This window comes from Myotis lucifugus, unplaced genomic scaffold (genome assembly GCF_000147115.1).
Source record: "Myotis lucifugus unplaced genomic scaffold, Myoluc2.0 scaffold_482, whole genome shotgun sequence".
NCBI lineage: Eukaryota > Metazoa > Chordata > Mammalia > Chiroptera > Vespertilionidae > Myotis > Myotis lucifugus.
Genome location: NW_005871530.1, coordinates 688,983 through 716,958, shown reverse-complemented (window position 1 = coordinate 716,958; position 27,976 = coordinate 688,983). Strand labels below are relative to the sequence as shown.

Below are 27,976 nucleotides of genomic sequence, written 5' to 3'. Positions count from 1 at the left end.
TAAAGCTGTGAAACTGTCCCATGTGACATAAATCCATGTGTAATTCATACACAGGGTGGGGCAACAATAGGCTCATAGTTGTATGTTTGGAAACACAGAGATTATTCTTTTAAAAAATATTTTAGAAAATAATTTTATTCTTTTTTTGAGGGGAAGGAGAGTAAGAGGCTGGGAGAGATAAACATAGATCTGCTGCCTCCTGCACGCCCCCTACTGGGGATCCATTTGGGGATCGTCACTGACCTGAAATCAAACCAGAGAGCTTTCAGTGAATGGGGTCACACCCAATCAACTAAGGGCACTGGCCTGGGCAGAGTTTATTCCTATTATTATTATTAGTAGTAGTAGTAGTAGTAGTATTTATTAATGTATTATTTTCCATACCAGCAACTCTAAACCTACTTTTGCCACACCCTATATTTTCCTAATACCCTGTTGTAATCTCTCTTTCTGCCTTTCTCAGCCCTCCATGCACTCATGGATTCTCCTTTTTTACAATAGAATAATTCACATTGTTCATAATTTTATAGGCACTACTTGGTGTGTACTCTGTAACAAATACTCGTTTCCCCCATGTACACAGTCATTTTGAGATTCAACACAAATTCTCATGTGAAAAGATAATTTACCTATTTCTGAGTAGTACTGTGTTCGGTGAATAACCACTTTATCTATTGATCTATGTTTTTTTGTTACTTCTATGTTTGGGGTAATATAAATAAATATTTGGGGAATATTTGCTTTCCCCCTAACCCATAGTATAAAATAATTCCAATTTTTCTGCTACTCTGCAAGGACATACAATGGTTAACCTTCCCAAATTGTAACCCTGGAAATGCATATAAGGTTAACTCACTTTTGTTTTAATTCCATCTACCTAAGAATTTTTAATGGTGAACATTTTTTCATTTATTTGCACTGTTTTTATCTGCTTTGTTAAAATATCTGCTAAGAATCTTTTTAAAAAAAATATTTTTATTGATTTCAGAGAGGAAGGGAGAGGGAGAGAGAGATAGAAACATCAATGATCAGAGAGAATCATTGATTGGCTGCCTCCTGCACATCCCCAACTGGGGATCGAGCCCACAAACCAGGCATGTGCCCTTGACCGGAATCGAACCTGGGACCCTTCAGTCCGCAGTCCGATGCTCTATCCGCTGAGCCAAACCAGCTAGGGCAGAATCTTTTCAAATTGTCTAAATAAACTTATTATTTTAACTGAAGGAGGACTGTGCAGCATCTAAGACAAATGCTTGAATTTCCCTCATTCCTCAGTGATTCAAGTGACTCCTTTGCCATATGGAGCCATAGGTTTTGATTCTTGGAAGAAAAATTGTTTTACTCAGTTTTTTAAATAATTTTTTTATTGATTAAGGTATTACATATGTTTTACTCAGTTTTAAATCTATGTACAACTGAAGCCAAATTATACCATATACTTATATATTTAATCTGCATTGCTAACATTCAGAGCCACTTTTATTTAAATCTAAGCATCTAGCAGGGGTCCTCAAACTACGGCCCGTGGGCCACATGCAAATACAAATATTGTATTTGTTCCCGTTTTGTATTTTTACTTCAAAATAAGATCTGTGCAGTGTGCATAGGAATTTGCTCATAGGTTTTTTTTTTAAAACTATAGTCCGGCCCTCCAACGGTCTGAGAGACAGTGAACTGGGCCCCTGTTTAAAAAGTTTGAGGACCCCTGAAGGGTGTCCCAAAATTCACACAAGATTTTAATTTTACGCCACTTGTGCCATAAAGTGTTGCCAACAGTAAAAAAAAAAAGAAATCGCGTGATAGCTGACAGTTCAGAGTTATTAAAAATGGAGCGCTACACGAAAGAACAATGCGTTTTCATTGTTGAGCAATATTTTTAAAATAATGAAGGTTTGGCAGCTACAGTTTGCAATTTTCGTGCAAAATATGGTCGGAATAGTGATTTAACTTCATCAACTGTGAAGAGATTAATTAAAAAATTTAGGGAGACTGGATCAATTAGTGATCTTAAACACTCTGGCCGTCCTTCAACAAGTCGTTCAACACAAAACATCGAAGCAGTTCGTAAGAGTGTTGCTGAGAGTCCAAGGACATCAATTCAGCATTGTGGTCAAGAATTGGACATTTCGAGAAGCTCTCTACAGTGTATTCTCACGAAAGATTTGCATCTTCATGCTTACAAAGTTCAATTGACTCAGGAACTGAAGCCTACTGACCACACACAGCGAATGGAGTTCGTTGAATGGATTATGGAACAACAACAAGTGGATGGTGATTTTTCAAAAAACATCTTCAGCGACGAGGCTCATTTTCATCTTGCTGGCTTGTTTAATCGACAAAATTGTCGCATTTGGGGTTCAGAAAATCCACGAGTGATTGTTGAGAAACAAATACATCTACAACGTGTCACTGTTTGGTGTGGATTTGGGGCTGGGTGCATCATCGGACCATTCTTCGAAAATGCAGCTGCTCAGGCAATAACAGTTAATGGTGCTCGCTATCGCGACATGATAATCCACTTACCCGATATGCTATTCCTTACATAACCCTATACTTCATGAATCAATAAAAAATTTACAATTTTTAATTATAAACCTGTGTTTTCTATCAAAATTACTTCTTTCGTGAATTTTGGCTCACCCTTTACTAACACATTAAATGAAGTCTAGGTTTGTAGAATTTGTCAATTTCCCTGGCATAAATACTCTCATCATGGTCAGTGTTAAACTGCCAAAGTGAAAGCATTGAATATGCACATGATATTTCAGTAGCACATCATTGTATTTTATTTCCAACAAAATGATACAGTTGCAACAAATATGCCCCAGATATTTCATAATAACACAGTAAAATTATTGGGAAGCCTCAAGTTTTAAACCTTTTTCTAAAGTTTGATTTAAGTACAATTGATTTTAAGTCATACATTCAAACAATATTTTTAATTGATTTCAGGGAGGAAGGGAGAGGAAGAGAGAGATAGAAATATCCATGACGAGAGAGAATCACTAGAAGGCTGCTTCCTGTACCTCCCCTCTCCCTGGGAATTGAGACTGCAGCCCATGTATGTGCCCTGACCAGGAATAGAACCATGACATCCTGGTTCATAGGTCAATGCCCAACCACTGAGTCCCACCAGCTAGGCTGTAGTATTTAAAAATATATATATATATTTAGTTTTATTGCTTAAAGTACTACAAGGGGTATTACATATGTCTCCTTTTTCCCCCCACCCTTGACAATCAATATTTTTTTAAAAATATGTATTTTTTATTGTTGATAGAATTACAGATGTCTCCCTTTTCCCCCTGTATATATATATTCTTTGGTGGCTCTATTCCAGGCCTTCCCTCCCCTCAGAGATCTGTCAGTATCACCAGTTAAGCAGACCTCCAGTCCCATCTTGTCCTCCAGCTCCCATTGTGGGGCCTCAAACCAATACTCACCAAGGTCCTTGGCTGGGATGAGGCCTTCTCTGGGTCGTTGCTAAAACTACATTACCCAGAAAGGACTGCGCCAGAGTCAGCCGAGTTCGGAGCATTTTGTGACCTCACCATCCGGTTAGGGCGGGACTTCCGGCGCCCTCCTCCCGTCAGCCATTTTTCAGGCTCCCGTGGTTTCGCAGACTCCCAAGCTTCCCCGCTCTGGTGGAGCGGAGTGGGAGGTGGTGGAGGCAGCATCCCTGCCTTTAAAGGCGGTCAGAGGCTTGTTGAGCCCCGTGGTGTTGGGGCGTCCGAGGCTCCCCGACCCTCTCCGCCGACAGAGTCCCCTCGGCCTCACCCCATCGGACCCTCCAGCCTCGGGGCCGGCGCCGCTCGGGTCCCGCCGCCAGGGCGCAGCGTCCAGCGCAGTGAGTCCCCGTGGGGCCCCGGGGTGTGAGGGGAGGGAGGGCGCCGGGCTGCGGGGCCGCCGGGGGAGGCCGTGGGGGGGCTGAGCCGGGAGGGGGCACCCAGGCCTGGTTTGTGTCTAAAGGCGACGGAGAGGACGAGCGGCGGGTCCGGGGGGAGGTTCACTTCCTGCTCCGGGCGCCGGGGCCGGGGGTGGTTGTGAACAAAGAGGGACCTTGAGCCCCGAGGGCGGCGGGCATCACCCCCCCGGGGCGGGGCCAGGGCCCTGAGCAGCCGGAGCCCCTGGGTCCTGGGGTGGGTGCCCGGCCCTCAGCCCTTTAGTTCCCACCGGTTCCTGCGGGTGCAGAGCCGCTGAGGGGACGGGGCTGTGGGGCTCCAGTCAGGGCCTCACACTATCCTGGCCTCTGAGGTCGTGGGGTCCTGGGGCTGTCGGCCCCTCTTCTCGGGGGACCTTGGACCTGGGGACCTTGAAGGGACACCAAGCCCAGAATCCTAAATCCAGGTCAAGGGTCAGATGAGTGGCAGCTGATCTTGGCAGCCAGTGGAATTGTGTGTGACAGGTCCTTCCGCGCATGGGCTCCAGAATGTGCAAAGGCTTAGAGTGCAGACTAAGCTGATTTAGAGATGAGCAGGTAGGGGTCCATTTTTTTTTTTTTAAATAACATATGCTTTTTAAAAATATATTTTATTGATTTTTTTTTTACAGAGAGGAAGGGAGAGGGATAGAGAGCTAGAAACATCAATCAGAGAGAAACATCGACCAGCTGCCCCCTGCACACTCCCAACTGGGGATGCGCCCGCAACCAAGGCACATGCCCTTGACCGGAATCGAACCCAGGACCCCTCAGTCCGCAGGCCGATGTTCCATCCACTAAGCCAAACCGGCTAGGACAGGGGTCCATTTTTTAAAAACAGGAACTGGAAACAGTGGGACAGGAACCAAGTGTAGAGGAGCTTTGTGACCACTTGGGTTTCTGTTCTGCTGGCGATGGGGTCATTGGGGTCATGGGAGCAGTAGAGCAGGTGACCTGTCCCAGGTCTCATTAGACTCCCTGTGGCTGCAGCCTGATGCACAGGATGGGTGTGAGGACGGTGGTAGGAGGCCCAGGACGGAAGCTGCTGTGATAGTGCTGGTGAGTGTGAGGGTACCTGGAGCACAGTGGTGGTTGTGGGTGTGGAAGAAGCAGTTGCATATGGATCAGGGTAGAGCTGTGGCCCCTGGATTTTCTAATTTTGAGGATTGGAGAGAGAGGTAAGAATCAGAGATGATGTAAAGGTTTGGATTTAGCAACTGAAGGTATGAAAGCATCAACTGAGATGGAGAAATTCATAGTGGAAAAGTTATGTTCATGAGGAATATAAAATCTTTTATTTTTGCCTTTTAAGTTATGAGATATTTCAGAGACCAGTTCATGACCATCTGGAACTCTGAGGAGTAGTTCAAGATGAAGACTACTTAAAAAAATAACCATCTAGACCAGGGAGGAGTTGAAGGTCACCTATTTTTATTGGAGGTAGAAGAGTAATTCAAAAAAGGTGAGACTGTGGCTACTGTATATTTACTTCTTAAACACTCACCCAGATTTCTTGAGACCCCTTGTGTGGCCTGGTGTGTTGCATCCAGTTTGGTTGATTTGCTTATGGACAAGAGGGGACATCTGTGAGACTCACTGGGCATGGGGTAGAGGGTCACAGGCTGTGAGTGGAGAAGGGACATCAAGTGCAGCAGCAGTAGAGGTGGGCTCTGGGTAACTGAGATCTGATGTGGTTCTCAATAGGTGAGGTCGAAGGAAAAAACAAGTTGGGAGGGAGGGAGGCCTTCATAGCAGAACTGAAGGCAGGGTCTTGGGTGTGGGCATTCAGAGTCAGGTTAGTAGTTGATAGTGTTTGAACTTGCCATGCAGGCTCTGGAACACACATGCTGAGTAATGACTAAGACCAGGGAGATGTCTATGGGAGCTGGGGCTACGGGAGTGCAGGTGTGAGAGAGGTGTGGGAGGAGGAGTGATATGCTGTTGGAGAGGGAGTGTGAATTCATGGCCACAGGTCCCTGATATTGCCATAAAGGGAATGAAGGTTGAGTCCATTTCTGCTGTTAACTGGAGAATTTTAGGGTAACTCCTGAAAAGATGGCTGTTGTGGCGCTACATGCCAGGTCCAGAATTTAGGTGTCATATAGGTGCACACCGGCCTGGTGCTGTTGGGCTGATACTGTGATCAATAGGAATGGGATAGCAGACATCAGTGTCACCTGGGCTTGAATATGTCTACTGGTTTCGAGAAGGCGAGTTAGAATTTTAAAAAAAGGTGATGAGAAAACAACCCGTCCTCTTCCTGGCCTGTATGTGTTGTCTTTGAAGTGGTGACTCTGGGAATAAAGGTGTATGAGAGAAGTGGGATAGGAAGAATTATGTGGAACTGGTAGCGCAGAGTGTTGGTCTCAGCAACCAAGATTGTAACCGAAAGGGTGACCAGTGATGTTTGTTTATCAGGGTTTTGGAAGGAGAATTTGTTGGACAATAAGGATACCGCCCCACAGGACCAGTGTCAAATCACTCACATTACTCTTTATGGCCAGCATTTATCTGTCCCCTGTGTTGGTGACACCCATTGCCCTGACCCTAAATGTGAGGCCCTGAGGTCAGGTCTAATCAATCTGGGCATCTGCTCTGTTGCTGTGGGAAGACACAGTATCAGTAGGAATATAAGGAGAGAGTGACTCTGATGGATGCAAGGCCTGCTATTTTCTTTGATGAGGGAGGAGGGAGCAGATGGATATGGAGAGTGAGAAGTATGACGAAAGTAAAGACTAGGAGACAAGCTGATCATGCACTGAACTGTTCCCATCACGACAGGATATGGACTTCGAGGACGTGGCCATTGCCTTCTCTGAGGAGGAGTGGAGGCTCCTGGATGAGGCTCAGAGACTTCTGTACTGCAATGTGATGCTGGCAGTGTTTGCGCTTGTCTCATCTGCTGGTAAGAGCTACACATTGTCCCAGTTTCCTGAGGTGATTTCTTCTCCTCATTTATTCCCCAAATGTAGCTTTCTCTCTCCCACAGCCAGACCACGGGCTCTTCCATTTTATCCGATTATCCTGTCAAATGCACTGTGGCTGAGAGTGCTGAGTGTGTGGAGAGTCCAGAGCAAAGGACTCCATGAATGGCCCTCACACCCACAGCCTCAGATAGGACAGGCTGTGTCTGGGGGTCAGGATTGTTGCAAATAGGTTAATTGCCCAGCTTGCACTTTCTCTTTCTGGGAGGGTGTCTGTGTCCACATCCATGGCTTCCACTTCGGCACCATTCCTTCAGCTAAAGGCTCTTTGTGACTGCCTGTGCCAGGTTATGGTCTTCACTTGCATGAACCATAGCTGGTTCTTGAAAGACCTCCTTCCATTGTTTGTAATATTCTATTCCCTGAATACCATTGCAGGCTGTCTTGCTCTGGCCCAGTGCTGCCTACTCACCTCTGTTTTCTTTCTTTCTTTTTTTTCTTTCCATTTTTTAAATATATTTTATTGATTTCAGAGAGGAAGGGAGAGGGACAGAGTGATAGAAATATCAATGGTGAGAGAGAATCATTGACTGGCTGCCTCCTGCACGCTCCCTGAGGGGCATGTGCCCTTGACTGGGATCAAACCTGGGACCTTTCAGTCCGCATGCCAAGGCTCTATCCATTGAGCCAAACCGGCTAGAGCTGTCTTTCTATAGATCTCAGAATATTTGTGTTTTATGAGCTTGTACAGTACAAGATGCAAGGAGAACCCTGTTTTGTTTTTTCCCCAGGGGGAACATGCAGGATGATCTAAAGGGTTGCCTGGCCCTTGTGAGTTGCAACTCGCGCGAGGTATGACATAAGGGTGGTGCTTAGATCACACCAGAAACCTGCTCTTGTCCAACAGAGTTTAGCTCAGCCATGGGCAAACTACGGCCCACGGGCTGAATCCGGCCCGTTTGAAATGAATAAAACTAAAAAAAAAAAAAAGACCATACCCTTTTATGTAATGATGTTTACTTTGAATTTATATTAGTTCACACAAACACTCCATCCATGCTTTTGTTCCGGCCCTCCGGTCCAGTTTAAGAACCCATTGTGGCCCTCGAGTCAAAAAGTTTGCCCACCACTGGTTTAGGTTGAGGTGCCACTGCCAGCTGCTCATATTTCTACCTTTTCATTCCCATGCTTGACACTTCCCTGACTTATCTTTTAATCTTTGACTTCCTGGTTTCTGGCTACCTTCACCTTTTTGCCCTTTTTCCAGCACCTGTTCCTCTGAACTGCTCTCTCTGAGGTATTCTCAAATATTGACCTGCACATGTGTTATGAGATGCACAGATGTGCTTCACTAGACCCCACTTTTCATATCTTGAATTTTACTTGCAATAAGATGTACAGCTTGCCCATGTCGCCTGAAGACAAGCTCTGTTGAATACTGTTAGTAGAAGCATGAGCAGACTATCCAGCTTCTGTTCCATGTGGTGCTTGTTATGTTTGTTTCATATTTTGTTTGAGATCTTCCTTATATGGTCATCCTCAGTGGACCAGATCTTCACAGCAGCATCTTATCAACATTTCCTTCAGATATTTTGCTGTCAGACAATTGCATGTAAGCAAGGTGTTAATGTGCAACACACTTTTGCAATGAGACTTCTCCCTGGCAGCACAGTGGACATTCATTTCATCACCATTTTTCTGTTTTCAGGTTGTTGGCATAAAAAGGATGATGTGGAGGCCCGTTCTGAGCAGAGTGTATCTGTAAAAGTGGAGTCACATGTTAGTGCTTTTAAGTCAGCTCCAGCAACCCAGAAGAGCCATCGGTGTGGAAGGTGTTTCTCTCTGTTAAAAGACATTCTGCACCTGACTGAGTCACAAGCAGCAGACTTTGAGCAGAAAGCCTTCCTCGGTGACGCATGTGTGAGAGACTTCTGTTTCAGTGCAAACCCTCACCGACCACAGAGGGAAGCAGGTGGAGAGAAGCCCTGGAAAGAAGCTGTGGGCGGGGCCTCGTCTGTGGCCAGGTGCAGCTTCTCCTTATCAGGGCTGCCTTCATCCAATAGGGAGGGTGGGGAAGACTTCCCAGCCATCTCAGAGCTTCTCCTGCACCAGACCCCTCTCAACACTGAGGAGCCACACAGTCGTAGTGAGACTTCAGAAGAATTTCTCAAAAGAAAAAGGAATCACCAATGGGATGATTGTAAAAAAGCAGCCAGCCACAACCAGAACCTTGTTCAACATCAGGGCGTCTGCTCTGGGGAAGAGAAATATGAGTGTAATACATGTGGGAAACTTTTTACATGTATCTTTAACCTCAATAAGCATAGGCGAATTCATGCTGGAGAAAAGTCCTATGAGTGCACTGACTGTGGGAAGCTGTTCAATCACAGCTCTTCCCTCACAAGACACCACAGAGTTCACACTGGAGAAAAACCATATGAGTGCAGTGACTGTGGCAAGCTTTTCAATGACAGGTCATCCATCAAAAAACACCAGAGAGTTCACACTGGAGAAAAACCACATGAGTGCAGTGAATGTGGGAAGTCCTTTAGTCAAAGGTTTCACCTCACTAAACACCACAGAGTTCACACTGAAGAAAAACCTTACAAATGTAGTGAATGTGGGAAATCATTTAGGTGCAGTTATGACCTCTCTGTCCACAAGAGAGTTCACACTGGAGAAAAGCCTTACAAATGTAATGAATGTGGAAAATCATTTAGCCGCAGCTATGTCCTATTTGCCCACCAGAGAGTTCACACTGGAGAAAAGCCATTTCAATGTAGTGATTGTGGGATGTCCTTCAGTCACTACTCTAACCTCTTTAAACACAACAGAATTCACACTGGAGAAAAACCTTATGAGTGCAGTGAATGTGGGAAGTCCTTCCATCACGGGTATTCACTCACTAAACACAACAAAGTTCACACTGGACAAAAACCATATAAGTGCAATGAATGTGGTAAGTCTTTTAAGGAAAATTCCTCCCTCCTTATCCACAAGAGAGTTCACACCGGAGAAAAGCCGCATGAATGTAGTGTTTGTGGGAAGTGCTTCCTGCGAAGATCTAACCTCATTCAACACCTCAGAGTTCACACTGCTGAAAAACCTCATGAGTGCAGTGAATGTGGGGAATCTTTTCGCTTCAAATATGTCCTTGCTCAACACTTGAAAGTACACGCTGGAGAAAAGCTTTAAATGTGCAGGGAATGTTTTACTTTTCTCAGAATAACACCAAAGGAGAAGCTTTCACCCCCATTTATCTGAATGCAAACTCCTTTATCCGAACATACTCTCTGCTAGATGCCTCCTAAATTTCAGGTATAAGTGACGCTTTCAGAAGCCACATCCGACTTGCTAACCTACTCAGGCCTACAACCTGGTTGATGTCACTGCAAGTGTTTGTGTGGAAGCTATTTCACCCTAACACTTGGCTCACCTGAAGCGTGTGCATCCGTCACAACCCCTGCATACTCTGGGGCTGTGCTTGAGAAAATTATGAATATTCTGAGCTCCTGTGTGAACCTTCCTTCCTTTATTTCTGACCAGAGAATTGACCTGACCCAGGTTTTGTCCAGAGGACCCTCCTCAGCTAAGTGCTACCTCTTTCAGGGCATTGTGATTCTCACTGTGCTGTGATGAAGTGTTTCAGGTTCCAATGCATCAACCTGCAAACCTCTTGCTGTCCTCTGCTCTGGTTTATGATCTTAATGTAAAGCTGTTTTTCCTTTAATTTTGTTGGTTCTAGTCTCTCCCTAGGATGATTGAAAGGAAAGATGTGATGTGTCCACATGGACAGGTGAACAGATATGGTGGGTCGCAAACTGTGTGTGCGTTGGAAGGCACAGTTTGATGGCAGAAAGTCATTCTTTGTCTAATATTGGCTGATTTTGTATTGACGACCAAGGCCTTGGGAGAGAGTGTACATGACTTTGTGGTTATAATTTGCTCTCTGGTGCCTCTTGTATTGTAGAGCCAATGGTCGCCCTGAACAAGCAGCCTTTATTGTGCTCCTGTGAACAATATGAAGTATATTCTCTGTTCACAGTGTGTATTACACAAGTGTCAGCAATGTTTAGGGGGACTCCTCTCCACATGCTCCAAAGAGGCCATGTGTCACAGTGTATGGGATTTCATAGGCTGGTGTCATTTGTTGTAAGACTCTGAGATGGAATTAGTTTGGGAGATAAACACTGTTTTGATATTCATGGCAGACACTGCAGTTAAACTGGATAAAAGTGCCTCTTTTGAACATAAATGCAAGTTATTTCATGTCCTGTTTCTTATATGATCTTTGAGACCATTCTGAGGACCCCCATCACTGTTTGCTCTGGCAGGAGTCACTTGCACAGAAAAGAATGTCATCATTGTGTGGATTCCCCTGCCCCCTAGGGTATTCACATCAAGGTTGTTGCTCAACTGGCAGGACCTCACAGCTAGAGGAAGGATAATGCTGTAGTGAGTCCCAGGATGTGTCTTTTGTAACCAGTCAGCTTTCCTGTTGATTCCAATGGCCATAGTCTTCCCTACTTGACAACATTTGCCGCCACTGAGGCCAGGCTCGTCCTCCCAGGAAATGAGAACTGACATGCAACAAAGTGCCCCTTTCTCACCTGTGCTCTTTGGTGAGCCCTGACCTAGAGATAAAGCTGTGAAACTGTCACATGTGACATAAACCCACCTGTAACTCCTACACAGGGTAGGGCAACAATAGGCTCATAGTTGTATGTTTGGAAAAACAGAGATTATTCTTTTAAAATTTAGAAAATAACTTATTCTTTTTTGGGGGGGAGAGAGAGTAAGAGACTGAAGAGAAAGGTAAACACTGATCTGCTGCCTCCTACATGGCCCCTACTGGGGATCCATTTGGGAATGTAAACTGATCTGGAGTCAAACCAGAGTGCTCTCAGTGAATGGGGTCACACCCAATCAACTGAGGACACTGGCCGGGGCAGAGTTTATTCATGTATTATTATTTTTATTATTAATTCATATTATTTTCCATACCAGCAATTCTAAACCTACTTTTTGCCACATCATATATTTCCCTAATACCCTGTTATTATCTCTCTCTCTGCCTTTCTCGGTCCTCCATACAGTCATGGATTTTCTTTTCTTTACAATAGAATAGTTCACATTGTTCTTAGTTTTATAGGCACTACTTGTTGTTTACTCTGTACCAAATACTTGTTTCCTCCCTGTACATAGTAATTTTGTGATTCAACACAAATGCTTATGTGAAAAGATAATTTACTCATTTATGAGTAGTATTGTGTTCGGTGAATAATCATTATATCGATCTGTATTGTGTTTTGTTATTATCAGGTTTGGGGTAATATAAATAAATCTTCTGAAAATATTTGCATTCAGTTCTCTATATAAACATATGTTTTACTTATCAAATTGTTGTGTAGGTGAATATTTTATATTTAAGATATGTGAACCTGTGAGCCAATATGGTCATTCCTTTTGCTTTCCCCCTAACCCACAGTATATAAAAATTCCAATTTTTCTGCTACCCTCCAAGGACATACAATGGTTAACCTTTTCCATTAGTAACCATGGAAATGCCTATAATGTTAACTTGCTTTCATTTTAATTCCATCTAAATAAGAATTGTTTATGGTGAACCTTTTGTCATACATTTATTTGCAGTGTCTTTATCTCATTTGTTAAAATGTCTGCTGAGAATCTTTTTCACATTGTTTAAATAATTTTATTATTTTAACTGAAGGAGGACTGTGCAGCACCTAAGACATCTGCTCAAATTTCCCTCATTCCCCAGTCACTCAAGTGTCTCCCCTGCCATATGGAAGCATTGGTTTTGAATCCTGGAAGGAAAATTGTTTTACTCAGTTATAATGCTATGTACAACTGAAGCCCACTTATATACTTGTACATTTAATGTGCATTGATAGCATTCGGACCCACTCTTGTTTAAGTCTAAGCATGTATTACACATTAAGTGAAATCTAGCTTTGCAGTATCTATCAATTTCCCTGGCATAAATACTCTCATCATGGTCAATTTTACACTGCCAAAATGATAGCATTGAACATTGACATGATATTTCAGTAGCACATCTTTGTACTGTATTTCCAACAAACTGATACAGTAGCAACAAATATGCTCCAGAACTTTCATAATAACACAGTAAAATTATTGGGATCCTCAAATTTTAAATCTATTTTAAAGTTTGATTTAAGTACCATTTGTGTCAATCATATATTCAAAAAATATTTTAAATTGATTTCAGAGAGGAAGGAAGAAAAAGAGAGAGATAGAAACATCAATGATGAGAAGAATCACTGGTAGCCTACTTCCTGAACCTCCCCTCTCCCTGGGAATTGATCCTGCGACCCATGGATGTACCCTGACCAGGAATAGAAACATGACTTTCTGATTCATCAGTTGATGCTCCAACACTGAGCCCCACCAGTTGGGCTATAGTATTTAGAAATACTTTTAAATATATGTATTTTTTATTGTTGATAGTATTACAGATGTCTCCCTTTTCCCCCTGTATATATATATTTGGTGGATCTATTCCAGGCCTTCCTTCCCCCTCCCCTCAGAGATCTGTCAGTATCACCAGTTAAGCAGACCTCCAGTCCCATCTTCTCCTCCAGCTCCCATTGTGGGGCCTCAAACCAATACTCACCAAGGTCATTGGCTGGGATAAGCCTTCCACTTGGTCGTTGCTAAAACTACATTACCCAGAAAGCATTGCACGCATGCCTCAGGCTGTTAGGAGCGTTTTGGTGCTGCACATCCGGTTCGGGCGGGACTTCCGGCGTCCTGCTCCCGTCAGCCATTTTGACGACTCACGTGGGTTCACAGACTAACAAGCTTCCCCGCTCTGGTGACGAGTAGGAGGAGGAGGTGGAGGCAGCCTCCCCGCTGGGCAGGTTGCTCTGAGGCCGGTTGACCCCCAACACCCGGGACGGGGGTCCCTGGGCCTCCCCGACTCCTCTCCGGCGAAGAGTCCCTCGGCCTCACCCCATCGGACCCCTCCAGCCTCGGGGCCGGCGCCGCTCGGGTCCCGCCGCCCAGGGCGCAGCGTCCAACGCAGTGAGTCCCCGTGGGGACCCGGGGTGTGAGGGGAGGGAGGGCGCCGGGCTGCGGGGCCGCCGGGGGAGGCCGTGGGGGGCTGAGCCGGGAGGGGGGCACCCAGGCCTGGTTTGTGTCTAAAGGCGACGGAGAGGACGAGCGGCGGGTCCGGGAGGAGGTTCACTTCCTGCTCCGGGCGCCGGGGCCGGGGGTGGTTGTGAACAAAGAGGGTGAGGCCTGAGATGCGGGTCTGAACGTCCCCACAACCGCCCAGAGGAGGAGCCGCCTCCAGGAGAGAGGACAGCGGTGAGGGCGGAGGAGGGGCTGTGAGCACAGCAGCCCAGCAGGAGGCGCCCTGAGGACCAGCCCTGAGGGAGGCGGCATCTCCGCGTCACGTGACCTCGGGCCTGAGCCCCTGGGTCCTGGGGTGGGTGCCCGGCCCTCAGCCCTTTAGTTCCCACCGGTTCCTGCGGGTGCAGAGCCGCTGAGGGGACGGGGCTGTGGGGCTCATGTCAGGGCCTCACACTGTCCTGGCCTCTGAGACAGTGGGGTCCTGGGCCTTCCGGCCCCTCTTCCTGGCCTGGAACCTGGGACTTTGAACAGACAATCGGCCCAGAATCCTAAGGCCCCGACAAGGGCTTTACAAAGTGGACCCTGGTTTTGGGAATCGGTGCAGTGAGATGTGGGAGTGTCAGCCTGACTGTCTCATGTCCCGGGTGTGATTGCAGCCAAGGGCACAAACCACGGGTGCAGGCTCCTCCCCTGCTTCTGCCTGCCGGGGTGTCCGGCTGGAGGCACCCTATCTGCTCTTTCCCTCACGGCCATGTTTTCCTCTGTATTCCCGCTCCCACACTCTCTACAATCAATGGAGAAATGTCCTCAGGTGAGGATGTGTGTGTATGTGTATGTACATGTATGTACTTTTACTGATTAGGCTTAGAAAGGAAAGGCAGGGAGAGAGGCAGCGAACATCAGTGAGCAAGAACGAAGGCTCGTGTGCTTATATACAACCCCTATTGGGAATCCAGGCCTCAGCCTCAGCATGTGACTGACCAGAGCTGAAACCTGTGACCTCTCAGTGGTGGGTTGATGCTCAATTAACTGACACAACCATCCAGGACCGTAGATCACATTAATACAGGGAAGGAATCATGGTCAGGATGGTAATGGTAGTGGTAGCTCACAGGGACAGTGTGAGCCTGAGGACTGGTTTCCTGCCGGGACCCCTGTTTGTGAGAGGTGGGTGTCATAACACAACAAAGGAACAGAGTGGTCATGTAGAGTGTTGAGGAGAGATAATGGCTTTGCAGTGGTCAAGGCCTTTAAAAGATGAGTGGACATGAGATGAATAGGAGGCTGAAGAGTAATTCACACAGGATGAGGCTAAGGCTGCTACATAGTTACTTCTCTAAACACTCACCATGATTTTTGCTGGGACCCTTGGTGTGGCCTGGGCTGTTGCAGTCAGACTGCTGGGGCAGCTTAGAGGCTTGAGTGGTCATCTGTGAGACTCACTGGGCTTGGTGCAGAGGGCCATCGGGGCTGGGACTTGGGTGACAGGTAAGGGGAGAGATGTTGGCTGTGACTGCTGCAGGGACATCAAGTGCAGCAGCAGGGGAGGTGGGCTCTGGGAATCTGAGATCTGATTGTGTTTCTCAATAATTGAGGTTGAAGGAAAATAGAGTCATGGAGAGAGGCCTTCTTGGAAGGTCTCAAGGCTGCCGCTGTGAGTGTGGACTCTCAGCGTCTGGGCAGGACTTGATCCTGTTTGAATTTGGCAAGCATTCTCTGGACCACACCTGCTGAGTAATGAGTAAGAGCCCAAGGAGGTGCCTATGGGGTTGGAGCTGTAGGAGTGCAAGTGTGAACAAGGTGTGGTAGAAAGAGTCATGTGGCCCTAACCAGTTTGGTTCAGTGGATAGAGCCTTGGCCTGCGGACTGAAGGGTCCCAGGTTCGATTCCAGACAAGGGCATGTACCTTGGTTGCAGGCACATCCCCAGTAGGAGGTGTGCAGGAAGCAGCTGATTGATGTTTCTCTCCCATCAGTGTTTCTAGCTCTCTATCCCTCTCCCTTCCTCTCTGTAAAAAAATCAACAAAATATATTTTTAAAAAAAGAAAGAGTCCTATGCCCTTGGTGAGGGAGTGTGAGTTGTGAATTCATGGCCACACGGCCCTGACATTGACCTTAGGTAAATGAAGGGTGAGCCCATGTCTGCTGGTGTCTGGGTGATATAATAAGGGGAATTTTAGAGGAGAACGAAGATGGCGGCATAGGTTAACGCTGGAGTTTGCTGCCTCGAACACCACTTCAAAAATACAACTAAAAGACGGAACGGACATCACCCAGAACCACAGGAAGGCTGGCTGAGTGGAAGTTCTACAACTAGGAGGAAAGAGGAAATCATATGAGACTCAGAGGAGGCGCAGTGCTGAAGTGAAATACTAAGGTTCGGAGTGCATGTGGAGCGGGCCGGCGGCGGAGGGCGTGGTTGTTGTTTTCAATCGGGAGGGAGTTTCAGACTCTGAGCTACAGAACTGGGCGAGTCTCTAGGGACCCAGACTCAAATGGGAGAAGCCGGAAGGCAGCTTTCTCTCCGAGGTCTGCAGTGGTTGCAGTGCCGCTGGGGACGGAACTGAGAGCGTCCATAACTGCTCGCTCCGCCCGCCCTGTAGATCCCCTGGGACCCGCCCTGCCCAAGCCCTGCACAGAGGCATTTGCCGGAGAGCCTCAAGCAAAGGCTAGATTAGCACCGCCCTAGAGATTCAGCATAGTAGCTTTCACACTGTAGACACAGCTGACTCTCATAGCCAGTTAGCCTGGAGGTCAATTCACCCCCAGTATTGCTGACAACAATCAAGGCTTAACTACAACAAGACTGCGTACAAAGACCACAAGGGGGTGCACCAAGAAACCATAAAAAATGTGGAGACAAAAAAACATGACAGAAATGGAGGTTATAGAGCTAAAAAACGCACTTTTAAGGGCTTTCAATAATTTGCTAGAAACTGCCGATAAACTTGATGAGAGCCTCAAGAAATCTAATGAGACCCTCGATGTTGTGATAAAGAACCAACTAGAAATTAAGCATACACTGACTGAAATAAAGAATATTATACAGACACCCAACAGCAGACTAGAGGGGCGCAAGAATCAAGTCAAAGATTTGAAATGCGAAGAAGCAAAAAACACCCAACCGGAAAAGCAAAATGAAAAAAGAATCCGAAAATATGAAGATAGTGTAAGGATCCTCTGGGACAGCTTCAAGCGCACCGATACCAGAATTATAGGGGTGCCAGAAGATGAGAGACAGCAAGATATTGAAAACCTATTTGAAGAAATAATGACAGAAAACTTCCCCCACCTGGTGAAAGAAATGGTCTTACAGGTCCAAGAAGCGCAGAGAACCCCAAACAAAAGGAATCCAAAGAGGACCACACCAAGACACATCATAATTAAAATGCCAAGAGCAAAAGACAAAGAGAGAATCTTAAAAGCAGCAAGAGAAAGAAAGTCAATTACCTACAAGGGAATACCCATATGACTGTCAGCTGATTTCTCAACAGAAACTTTGCAGGCCAGAAGGGAATGGCAAGAAATATTCAAAGTGATGAATAGCAAGAACCTACAACCAAGATTACTTTATCCAGCAAAGCTATCATTCAGAATTGAAGGTCAGATAAAGAGCTTCACAGATAAGAAAAAGCTAAAGGAGTTCATCACCACTAAACCAGTATTATACAAAATGCTGAAAGGTATCCTTTAAGAAGAGGAAGAAGAAGAAAAAGGTAAAGTTACAAATTATGAACAACAAACATGCATCTGTCAACAAGTGAATCTAAGAATCAAGTGAATAAATAATATGATGTACAGAATGAACTGGTGATTATAATAGAACCAGGGACATAGAAAGGGAATGGACTGACTATTCTTGGGGGGGGAAGGGGAATGGGAGATTCAGGAAGAGACTGGACAAAAATCGTGCACCTATGGATGAGGACAGTGGGTTGTAAGTGAGGGCAGAGGGTGGGGCGGGAACTGAGAGGAGGGGAGTTATGGGGGGAAAAAAGAGGAACAAATGTAATAATCTGAACAATAAAGATTTAATTAAAAAAATACGGGGAATTTTAGGATAATTGCCTGAAAAGAGGGGTGTTGTGTTGCTACATGCCAGATCCAGAGATTAGATGCCATTTACCTACCCAGCTGCCTTTTGTTGTTGAGGGCTGACACACTGACCCATAGGAATGAGAAGCATACCAATACAGCCATGTTACCTGGGCTTGAAACTCTCCACTGGCGTGGGTAAAGCAGAAGGGTGAGAGAGAAATAGGTTATGGAGATGGTGAATAATTTTGGAAATGAAGGTGGTTAGGAAACCACTCATGCTCACCAAGGCAAATCTGTTACCCTCGAATTTCTACACCTGGGAAGGAAGCTGTGTGAGAGAAGTGTTTTTAAAGAACTATGTGCAACAGGTAGTGAGAACTGATGGCCTCAGCACCCTGGAATGAGGGTGTAAGGGGGCAGTGTGATGCCATGTATTTGGTGTCTTCGAGGAACTATCTGGGGGACTACAAGTAGACTGCCTGGCAAGGGCAGCATGAAATCACTCACATCTCTCCCTGTCCTATGTTCTTGACACCCACTTTATTGACAAGAGGCAGTGTGGCCTACGTGTGAGGCCCAGAGCTCAGGTATCTTTTCTCTGCTCAACTGCCTTTATTGCTGTCGGAAGACACAGCATCAATCGGAATATAAGAAGAGAGCGACTTGCATGGGACCAAGGCCTGCTGTCTCCTCTGATGTGTGGAGTTGAGGGAGCAAATAGTTGGGGCGGAGGGGGGGGGGGGGGTGGAGCATGATGACTATAAAAGCCTTGGAGAAAAGCTGATCATGGACTGAACTGTCCCCATCACAACAGGATATGGACTTTGAGGATGTGGCCGTTGCCTTCTCTGAGGAGGAGTGGGGGCTCCTTGATGAGCCTCAGAGACTTCTGTACTGCGATGTGATGCTGGAAGTGTTTGCGCTTGTCTCATCTGTAGGTAAGTCCTTCAAATCACGCCTGGTGTGCTGAGGTGATGTCCTCTCTTCCTTTATTCTCCAAAGGTAGCTTTCTCTCTCATAGCCAGACAATGGCTCTGCTAATTTCCCCCACTCTCGTGTCTTGGCTGCCAGGGGTGAGCTCTGGGGAGACCCCTGAGATAAGGTCTCTAGGAACCTCGCTAACACCCACTGCCTCAAAAGGTGCAGCAAGTGTCTGGGAGTCAGGAGCCATGCAGTGAGCTTACTGGGTCCCAGCTTTTAGTTTCTCTTCCCGGGAGGGTGACTGGATCCACCTGCATGGTCTCTACTGACATGAACCATGAGCAATTCTTGTAAGACCCTCCATCAACTGTCCGCAATATTCTCTTCCCTGAACACTGTTCAAGCTGTGATGCTCCGGGTCAGTGCTGGCTGCTTGCCTCTCCAGTATCTCCCACATTAATCTGCACATGTATTATGAGGTGCACATACCTGCTTAAGTAGTCCTCGACAGCAGCTACTCCTTTTTTGAATTTTACTAGGAATAAGACCTAATTAACCTCCTGCACAGCTTGCCTCTGTCACTATCAAACAAGCCCTGCTGAACGCTGTTAGCAGAAGACTGGGCTGGAGATCTGGCTTCTCTTCCATGAGCTGCCTGCCATGTGTTGTGTCATATTTCTGGTGAGGCCTTCCCTGTTTTGTGATGTTCAGTGGATGAGACCTTCACAGCAGCCTCTTATTAATCCTTCCTGCACCTCTCTTATTTTCAGACCATTGCACAAAACCCATGTATTATGTACAAAACACTTTAGCAATTGGATTTCCCCTCTCATGCCAGTCAACACTCAGTACCTCAGCATTTCTGTCTTTGCAGGTTGTTGTCATGAAACAGATGAGGAAGCCTGTTCTGAGCAGAGCGTATCTGTACAAGGAGAGTCACAGGTCAGGGCTTCTAAGACAGAGCTAGCAACCCAGAGGATCCATCTGTGTAAGCGGTGTTTCTCTGTGTTCAAAGCTATTCTGCACCTGACTGAGTCACAGGCAGCAGACATTGAGCAGAAAGCCTTCTTCAGTGACGCATGTGTGAGAGACTTCTGTTTCAGTGCAAACCCTCACCAGCAGCAGGGGGAAGGCAGTGGAGAGAAGCCCTGGAAAGAAGCTGTGGACAGGGCCTCGTTTGTGACCAGGTGCAGCTTCCAATCTTGGGTGCCTTCAACCAATACAAAGGTTGGGAAAGTCTCCCCAGGTATCTCAGGGCTTCTCCAGCAGCAGGTAACTCTCAACACTGGGGAGCCACACAGTGAAAGTGAGATTTCACAGGAATTTGTTGGTGGAAAAAGTCATCACAATTGGGGTGGACATGAAAAAACTGACAGCAACAGCAGGAAAGTCGTTCAACATCAGCGTATCTGCTCTGAAGAAGTCAATAATGAGGGTAACAAAAGAGGGAAAGTTTCTACACATACATTTAACCTCAATCAACGTAAGAGTGTACACACTGGAGAAAAGCCCTATGAGTGCACTGATTGTGGGAAGTTCTTCAGGCGATGCTCTACCCTAACTGAACACAAGAGAGTTCACAGTGGTGAAAAGCCCTATGTGTGTGGTGATTGTGGGAAGTCATTCAGTCAAAAGAGTAGCCTCAACAGTCACCGAAGAACTCACACTGGTGAAAAGCCCTATGCCTGTGGTGATTGTGGGAAGTCATTCAGGCATAAGTATACCCTCAACATTCACCAGAGAACTCACACTGGTGAAAAGCCCTATGTGTGTGGTGATTGTGGGAAGTCATTCAATGAAAAGTGTAGTCTCAACAGTCACCAGAGAGTTCACACTGGTGAAAAGCCATATGTGTGTGGTGATTGTGGGAAGTCATTCAGTCATAGGTATAACCTGAACATTCACCAGAGAACTCACACTGGTGAAAAGCCCTATGTGTGTGGTGATTGTGGGAAGTCATTCAGCCAAAAGGGTAGCCTCAACAGTCACCAGAGAGTGCACACTCGTGAAAAGGCCTATGTGTGTGGTGATTGTGGGAAGTCATTCAGTCAAAAGTGTAGCCTCAACAGTCACCAGAGAGTGCACACTCGTAAAAAGCCCTATGTGTGTGGTGATTGTGGGAAGTCATTCAGCCAAAAGGGTAGCCTCAAAAGTCACCAGAGAGTGCACACTCGTGAAAAGCCCTATGCGTGTGGTGATTGTGGGAAGTCATTCAGGCATAAGTATACCCTCAACATTCACCAGAGAACTCACACTGGTGAAAAGCCCTATGTGTGTGCTGATTGTGGGAAGTCATTCAGTCATAAGTATAACCTGAACACTCACCAGAGAACTCACACTGGTGAAAAGCCCTATGTGTGTGGTGATTGTGGGAAGTCATTCAGGCAAAAGGGTGGCCTCAACAGTCACCAAAGAACTCACACTTGTGAAAAGCCCTATGTGTGTGGTGATTGTGGGAAGTCATTCAGTCAAAAGTGTAGCCTCAACAGTCACCAGAGAGTGCACACTGGTGCAAAGCCATATGAGTAGTGAATGTGGGAAATCATTTTGCTCTAGTCACCATCACCTTAAGAGAATTCACACTGGAGAAAAGCCATATCAGTGTACTGATTGTGGGAAGTCATTCAGGAAACGCTATAACCTTATCCGACACCGCAGAGATCACTTTGGAGAGAAGCCTAATGAGCTGGGAAATCATACAGGCAAACCCCTGCTCTCACACATCAGAGGGTTCACACTGGAGAAACGCCATTTGAGGGTTGTGATTGTGGGAACTCCTTCAGCCAAAGCTCTATGCTCACGGGCCACAACAGAACACTGTTATTAGACACCTGTCTGTTTTTCTTCCAGCCCTGCCTTTTATTGCCTCTACAATCAGGCAGTTCACATTGAGTCTCTGAGCCTGGTTTCCTCCCCAGGAAATAGATGGTTAAGCCATGTCAGGTTGCGGAGAGGATTAAATGATATAATTCTTGTGAAGCATTGAATCCAGGGCCTGACAGGTGTAGTGAACACTGAGTAACTTAGCTCCATAGCTTCACAATGTGTGCTGACTGCAGATACGCAGACATTGTATGAAGTGTTGACTTGTTGGTCTTTGTATCTTCTCAAATTTTGTTGTTAAATGAATAGGATAGGATTGTGTATGTTGTCTCATAGCCTGCTGTTTCTTGTACAAATGTGAAATTTGCAAGTTAGAAATAAAAGCTCTGACAGCTGGAGTGGGGCTGTTGTGTGAGTGTCATCTCATGCACAGAAAGGTTGCCTGTTCGTATCCTGTTGAGGGCAGAAGCCAGTTACCTGGCTAGATGCCACTGGGGGCGGGGGGGGGGGGGAGGAAGCAGGAGGCAGGCAATCAGTGTTTCCATCTCATTTCCTCTCTACAGGGCAATTTAAAAATATATATATATCTCCATTTAGGTTTGTAGCCTTCAGGAATAATAGAAATAACGCATTTCACCCTGAGGAGCATTCTGAGCTTCATTTAATCTGAAATATTTCTAAACATGAGAACATGGCAGACAATACTCTCCAGATTCCTGAGTCAAGACCCCAAATCTTAACTTTTTCATTTCCCAATGCCACTGTCCCCCCCACCCCCCGCCCCAGCCACCACCTGCAACCACAGTATTTACAAAGGTCAGTGCCAGGTATCATCATGCCATCTGCAGGGCCTGGAAAATTACATTCCCCAAACGGCAATGTGCCTAATGATGGCTGGGTTTAGCCAATGAAAACCCAGGAGAAGCACATGGTCCCAGTGCTTATTGGTTTGGGCGGGACTTCCATTATCTTCCACGTGGTGGTCATTTTGACCTTTTTGTTGTGTTTATGGAGGCAGAGGGTCCAGGACTGGGTTACAACCAGGAAGGGGCTTCATGGGCAGCGGCCCGGCTGTGCAGGGTGTGTCAGGCTTGTGGAGCCCCCACTGGGGGGATTAAGGCCTCTGTGCCTCCCAGACTCCTCTCTCCTCAAAGGGTTCAACTCAGCCTCATCCCATTTACCCTCCATCCGACGGTGCTGGCGCGTGTCTGGTTCTGCAGCCCAGGTCACAGTGTCCAGAACAGTTAGTCCCTCGTGGGTGATGTGCCCTGTGGTGGGGGAGGGGCTGTGGGCCGCACGCAATGCCTCTGTGAGGACATGGTGGTGCGGCTGAGCCAGGATTGTTCAGCAAAACCCAGGCCTGTTTTTGTGTCTAAAGGCGACATCAAGAGGCGAAGTTGTGCGTGAGGAGTTTTACTTTCATTCTCAGGAAGCCGGGGTCATCGTTTGCCGTGATCAGTAGATGGACATTGTGTGAGGCAGGGTTCTGACATTTGCCCAAAACTGCCCACAGGAAGGACAGTCTAGAACAGGGGTGGGCAAACTTTTCGACTCGAGGGCCACAATGGGTTCTTAAACTGGACCAGAGGGCGGGAACAAAAGCATGGATGGAGTGTTTGTGTGAACTAATATAAATTCAAAGTAAACATCATTACATAAAAGGGTACGGTCTTTTTTTTTTTCTTCTTAGTTTTATTCATTTCAAATGGGCCGGATCCGGCCCGCAGGTCGCAGTTTGCCCACAGCTGGTGTAGAAGGTAGAGGACAGCAGGAGGGCGGGAAGGAGGACCCTGTAGGTGATGAGGTCACTGGCAGGTGCGCCCTGGACTGAGCCCCGAGGGCGGCGGGCATCACCCCCCCGGGGCGGGGCCAGGGCCCTGAGCAGCCGGAGCCCCTGGGTCCTGGGGTGGGTGCCCGGCCCTCAGCCCTTTAGTTCCCACCGGTTCCTGTGGGTGCAGAGCCGCTGAGGGGACGGGGCTGTGGGACTCCTGTCAGGGCCTCACTCTCTGGTGGCCTCTGAGGTCGTGGTGCCCGTGGGGCCGTCGGCCCCTCCTCCCGCCCTGGGACCTGGGGACACTCAGCCCAGAGTCCTAAGGCCACGGCTGGGGCTTTATGACGTGGACCCTGGTTTTGGCAACGAGTGGAGTGAGAGGTGGGGGTTCCTCCCAGATACAGGGACCAGAATGTGCAACGGTTCAGCTTGAAGACTAAGGTGGTTCAGGAACGGGCAGGTGTCCTTTTAAAAATATATACGTTTATTGATTTTAGATATAGACGGAGAGAGAGAGAGAGAGAGAGAGAGAGAAAGAGAAAGAGAAAGAGAAAGATCCATGAGGGCGAAACGAGGATCACTCGGTTGCAGGCATGTGACCTGACCCGGACGGAGGCTTGCAGCCTCTCAGTGCATCATGGGTTGATGCTCAAGCAACTGAGACCCATCAGCCAGGGCTGTTGATGACCTCAGTATAGGGAATCATGGGCCCTTGCTGGTGTTTTTTTTTTATATATATTTTATTGGTTTTTTACAGAAAGGAAGGGAGAGGGATAGAGAGTAAGAAACATCGATTCAGCTGCCCCCCTGCACTCCCCCCACCGGGGATGCGCCCGCAACCAAGGTACATGCCCTGACCAGAATCGAACCTGGGATCCCTCAGTCCGCAGGCCGACGCTCTATCCACTGAGCCAAACCGGTTAGGCATCCCTAGCTGGTTTTGCTCAGTGGATACAGCTAGGCCTATGGACTGAAAGCTCCCAGGTTTGATTCAAGTCAAGGGCACATGCCCAGGTTGTGGAATCAATCCCCAGTAGGGGGCGTGCAGGAGGCAGCCAATCAGTGATTCTCTCTCATCATTGATGTTTCTATGTCTCTCTCTCCCTCTCTCTTCCTCTCTGAAATCAATGAAAATAACAATATATAGGGAATCACGCTCAGGATGATAATGGTAATAGTCGCTCAGATGGGACAGTGTGGGTCTAAGGACTGGCTTTCCTGCCGGGGCCCCTGTTTGTGGGAGGTGTGTCACAGCACAGCATAGGGACAGAGTGGTCACGTAGAGTGTTGGGGAGAGAGAATGGTTTCCCAGTGGCCAAGGCCTTTAAAAGATGAGTGGACCTGAGATGAATTGGAGGCTGAAGAGTAATTCCAACAAGAGGAGATGAGAGTTGGTACATATTCTCTAAACACTCACCAGGGTTTTGCTGTGACCCTTGGTGTGGCCTGGGGTGTTGCAGTCAATCTTGTGGGTTAGCTTAGAGGCTTGAGTGGTCATGTGTGAGAGTCACTGTGCTTGGTGCAGAGGGCCATCGGGGCTGGGACTTGAGTGACGGGTACGTGGAGAGATGTTGACTGTGACTGCTGAAGGGACATCAAGTGCAGCAGCAGTGGAGGTGGGCTCTGGATATCTGAGGTCTGATTGTGGTCTTTTGTGTGTTTATAAAAATTCTTTATTGTTGAAAGTATTATATGTCTCCTTTTTCCTTATTGACCTCTCCTGCCCACTCTCACCCTCCAGCACAGGCCTCAACCCCCTACTCTCTGTCCCCATTGGTTATGCTTATATGCATCTACACAAGTACTTTGGTTGACCTCTTTCCCCTCCACCTCTCCCCTGTCTTATGTCTGAGGTTGACTGTTCAATGCTTCCATGTCTCTGGATTTATTTTTGTTCCATCTGTTTATGTTGTTCCTTACATTCTACAAATGAGTGAGATCGTGTGATATTTATTTCTCTCTGATTGGCTTACTTAGTTTAGGTCCATCCGTGCTGTTGCAAATGGTAAGAGTTCTTTCTTATAGCAGTGTAGTGTTCCAGTGTGTAGATCAGTGATTCCCAAAGTGGGCACTACCGCCCCCTGGTGGGCGCTGCAGCGATCCAGGGGGGCGGTGATGGCCACAGGTGCATTTGGGGGCGATGAGTAACTGCTATTAAAATTTTAAAAAAATTAATTTCCAGGGGCTGAGTAATATTTTTTCTGGAAAGGGGGCGGTAGGCCAAATAAGTTTGGGAACCACTGGTGTAGATGTACCACAGTTTTTTAATCCACTCATCTGCTGATGGGCACTTAGGCCGTTTCCAAATCTTAGCTATTGTAAATTGTGCTGCTGTTTACATACGGGTGCATATGCAGGCAGTCCTCGGGTTATGTCGAGTATGACGTAGGTCGTTTCGTGGTTACATCACCATCTCCCATTTATTATAAAACAAAAATTTCCATCATTTCAACATATGTACATATGTGCTTTATGTTTTTTATTATTTATTTACCACAAGTAAAGGTCAGGAATTATCTTTTTTTTTTGGTTCACAAGAACTGATTTATTTTTATTTTTTCAAAATATATTTTATTGATTTTTTACAGAGAGGTAGGGAGAGGGATAGAGAATTAGAAACATTGATGAGAGAGAAACATCGATCAGCCGCCTCCTGCACACCCCCTATTAGGGATGTGCCCACAACCAACGTACATGCCCTTGGCCGGAATCGAACCTGGGACCATTCAGTCCGCAGGCCGATGCTCTACCCACTGAACCAAATGTGTCCTTATCCCCCCAATGTCCTCTCCTCCCCCCAATCCTGCCCTCACCCTCACCCCCTGTTGTCCACATCCATGGCTTATGCTTATATGCATGCATACAAGTCCTTTTGGTTGATCTCTCCCCCTCACTCCCACCCTCCCCTGCTTTCCCTCTGAGTTTTGAGCATCTGATTGATGCTTCTCTGTCTCTACATCTGTTTTTGTTCATCAGTTTATGTTGTTCATTATAATCCACAAATGAGTGAGAGCATGTGATATTTATCTTTCTCTGACTGGCTTGTTTCACTTAGCATAATGCTCTCCAGCTCCATCCATGCTGTTGCAAATGGTAGGAGTCCCTTCCTTTTTACAGCAGCATAGTATTACATTGTGTAGATGTACCAAAGTTTCCTGTGTGTTTTTTTTCCAATTAAAGAGTCACATTTATTGCAATCCGGGACTATGAGGGTCCATTCTGCTTTCCCAAATCTCATAGTGACAAGATGGCTGCAATGCCAGATTTATAAAGGCAACGATCACAAAGGTATTGATTACATCTCAAGGTTTGGAATGAGGAACCTGGTTTGCAAAAAAGCAGTTTACAGAAGCAGAAGCAGCAGGTTATCTAAATTACAGTTTTGGGACTCTGGATCACTGAATTGATAGAAACACATTATCTAGAGCCCTCGGGTCTGGAATGAGGAACCTGGTCAGACTTAGGCATGTTATCTAAATTACAGGTTTTGTTTTGGGTCTCTGGAACACTGAGTCAACAGGGACACATTAACTGGAGCCCTCTGACCTTGGGATAACTATGCTGTCCTTCCCAGGTAAAGGAAAATGTGCTTTCTAAGACCAGTATGACCACAACCAGTGGGATATTCACAATTTATATAATTCAGAAAATCAAAATAACTTTTCTGTTATTTTAGCGAACAAATAAGTACAGAAACCAAAAGGCAGGGTTAAAGTTAAACTATATTGCTACCATACTTCATGCCCCACTGGTTTTATGTACATGAGTCAAATCATGGACTCATCTTTACTAATTAGGGGATTGTACTGCCCCCTAACTACAAGTAGTTTGACCGAATTAATTTTTATAAGCTGCCTGCTCTCCTGTTCCCTTGACATCTAGCCCCACTTGGCCCTGGACTTTCTCACTGGCTAGTAAAAATGTTCTTACAGTTACCAAGTCCCCTAGTGCCACGGTCCCCATCAGTACTGTCCTCACTGAAGCCCAGTTCCCCTCCTGCAGGCGTCGAGCCTCCTCCTGGTCTGTGTGGATCCCAGGCTAGGGATCTCACGGATGAGGCCGCTGGCTGCTGGGATCAAGGCCGTTTCCTGGTGCAGAAGCTGGGAGTGGTGTAGCCAGGTCTGGATGTCATCAGCAGGGCAGCAGTGTATAGTCCTTTCCAAGTTGGGGTGAGTCCTTGGGTAGTGAACTTCTTTACCCACACCGAGTCCCCAGGCTGAAAAGGATGTACAGGATCCCAGGTTGGCACTGGCAGGGTGTCTCGCACAAGCTTATGGGTGGCTCTCTGGGTATACTGCAGAGCCTGCAAGGACTCTAGAGGATTTTCAGGTGACTGATGAAAATTTTTTAGGGACCGGCCAACGTCCCCTGCCCATTCGCTGGATCCGAAGGGGAGTTCTCCGGGGCCCTGGAACTTCTCAGGGTGCACACCCCCTAGAGACCCTCAGTCTCCACAAACGG

General features: G+C 46.7%; 2 protein-coding genes across 4 annotated transcripts in view; both read left to right on the top strand.

Moving 5' to 3' along the window:
• The window catches only part of LOC102437957 (zinc finger protein OZF-like), a 42,622-nt gene extending 30,417 nt beyond the window's left edge, over positions 1-12,205 (top strand). The window contains exons 1-4 of one of the 3 annotated variants that reach the window (XM_023744687.1): positions 3,594-3,847; positions 4,910-4,978; positions 6,701-6,824; positions 8,552-12,205. In XM_023744687.1, coding sequence (XP_023600455.1) covers positions 6,704-6,824; positions 8,552-10,038 — 1,608 coding nt within the window. In that variant the 5' untranslated portion in view covers positions 3,594-3,847; positions 4,910-4,978; positions 6,701-6,703 and the 3' untranslated portion in view covers positions 10,039-12,205. Of the gene's footprint in view, positions 1-3,593; positions 3,848-4,909; positions 4,979-6,700; positions 6,825-8,551 lie in introns of those variants that run through there. The other 2 variants (XM_006103397.3, XM_023744686.1) reach the window with 2 other exon arrangements.
• A 7,547-nt stretch (positions 12,206-19,752) lies between these two features.
• On the top strand, positions 19,753-21,595 carry LOC111823410 (gastrula zinc finger protein XlCGF26.1-like). Its single transcript, XM_023744703.1, has 2 exons — positions 19,753-19,795; positions 20,075-21,595. Exons 1-2 carry the CDS (start codon positions 19,753-19,755, stop codon positions 21,448-21,450), a joined length of 1,419 nt encoding a protein of 472 aa, XP_023600471.1. The 3' UTR covers positions 21,451-21,595.
• Positions 21,596-27,976: the final 6,381 nt, after the last annotated feature.

Bases quoted from the DNA above. Each gene is read 5' to 3' on its own strand.
- LOC111823410 (XM_023744703.1), top strand. From the start codon at position 19,753: ATGCCAGTCAACACTCAGTACCTCAGCATTTCTGTCTTTGCAG. The intron at 19,796-20,074 runs GTTGTTGTCATG...AGAAGCCCTGGA, and splicing joins CAGCATTTCTGTCTTTGCAG to AAGAAGCTGTGGACAGGGCC.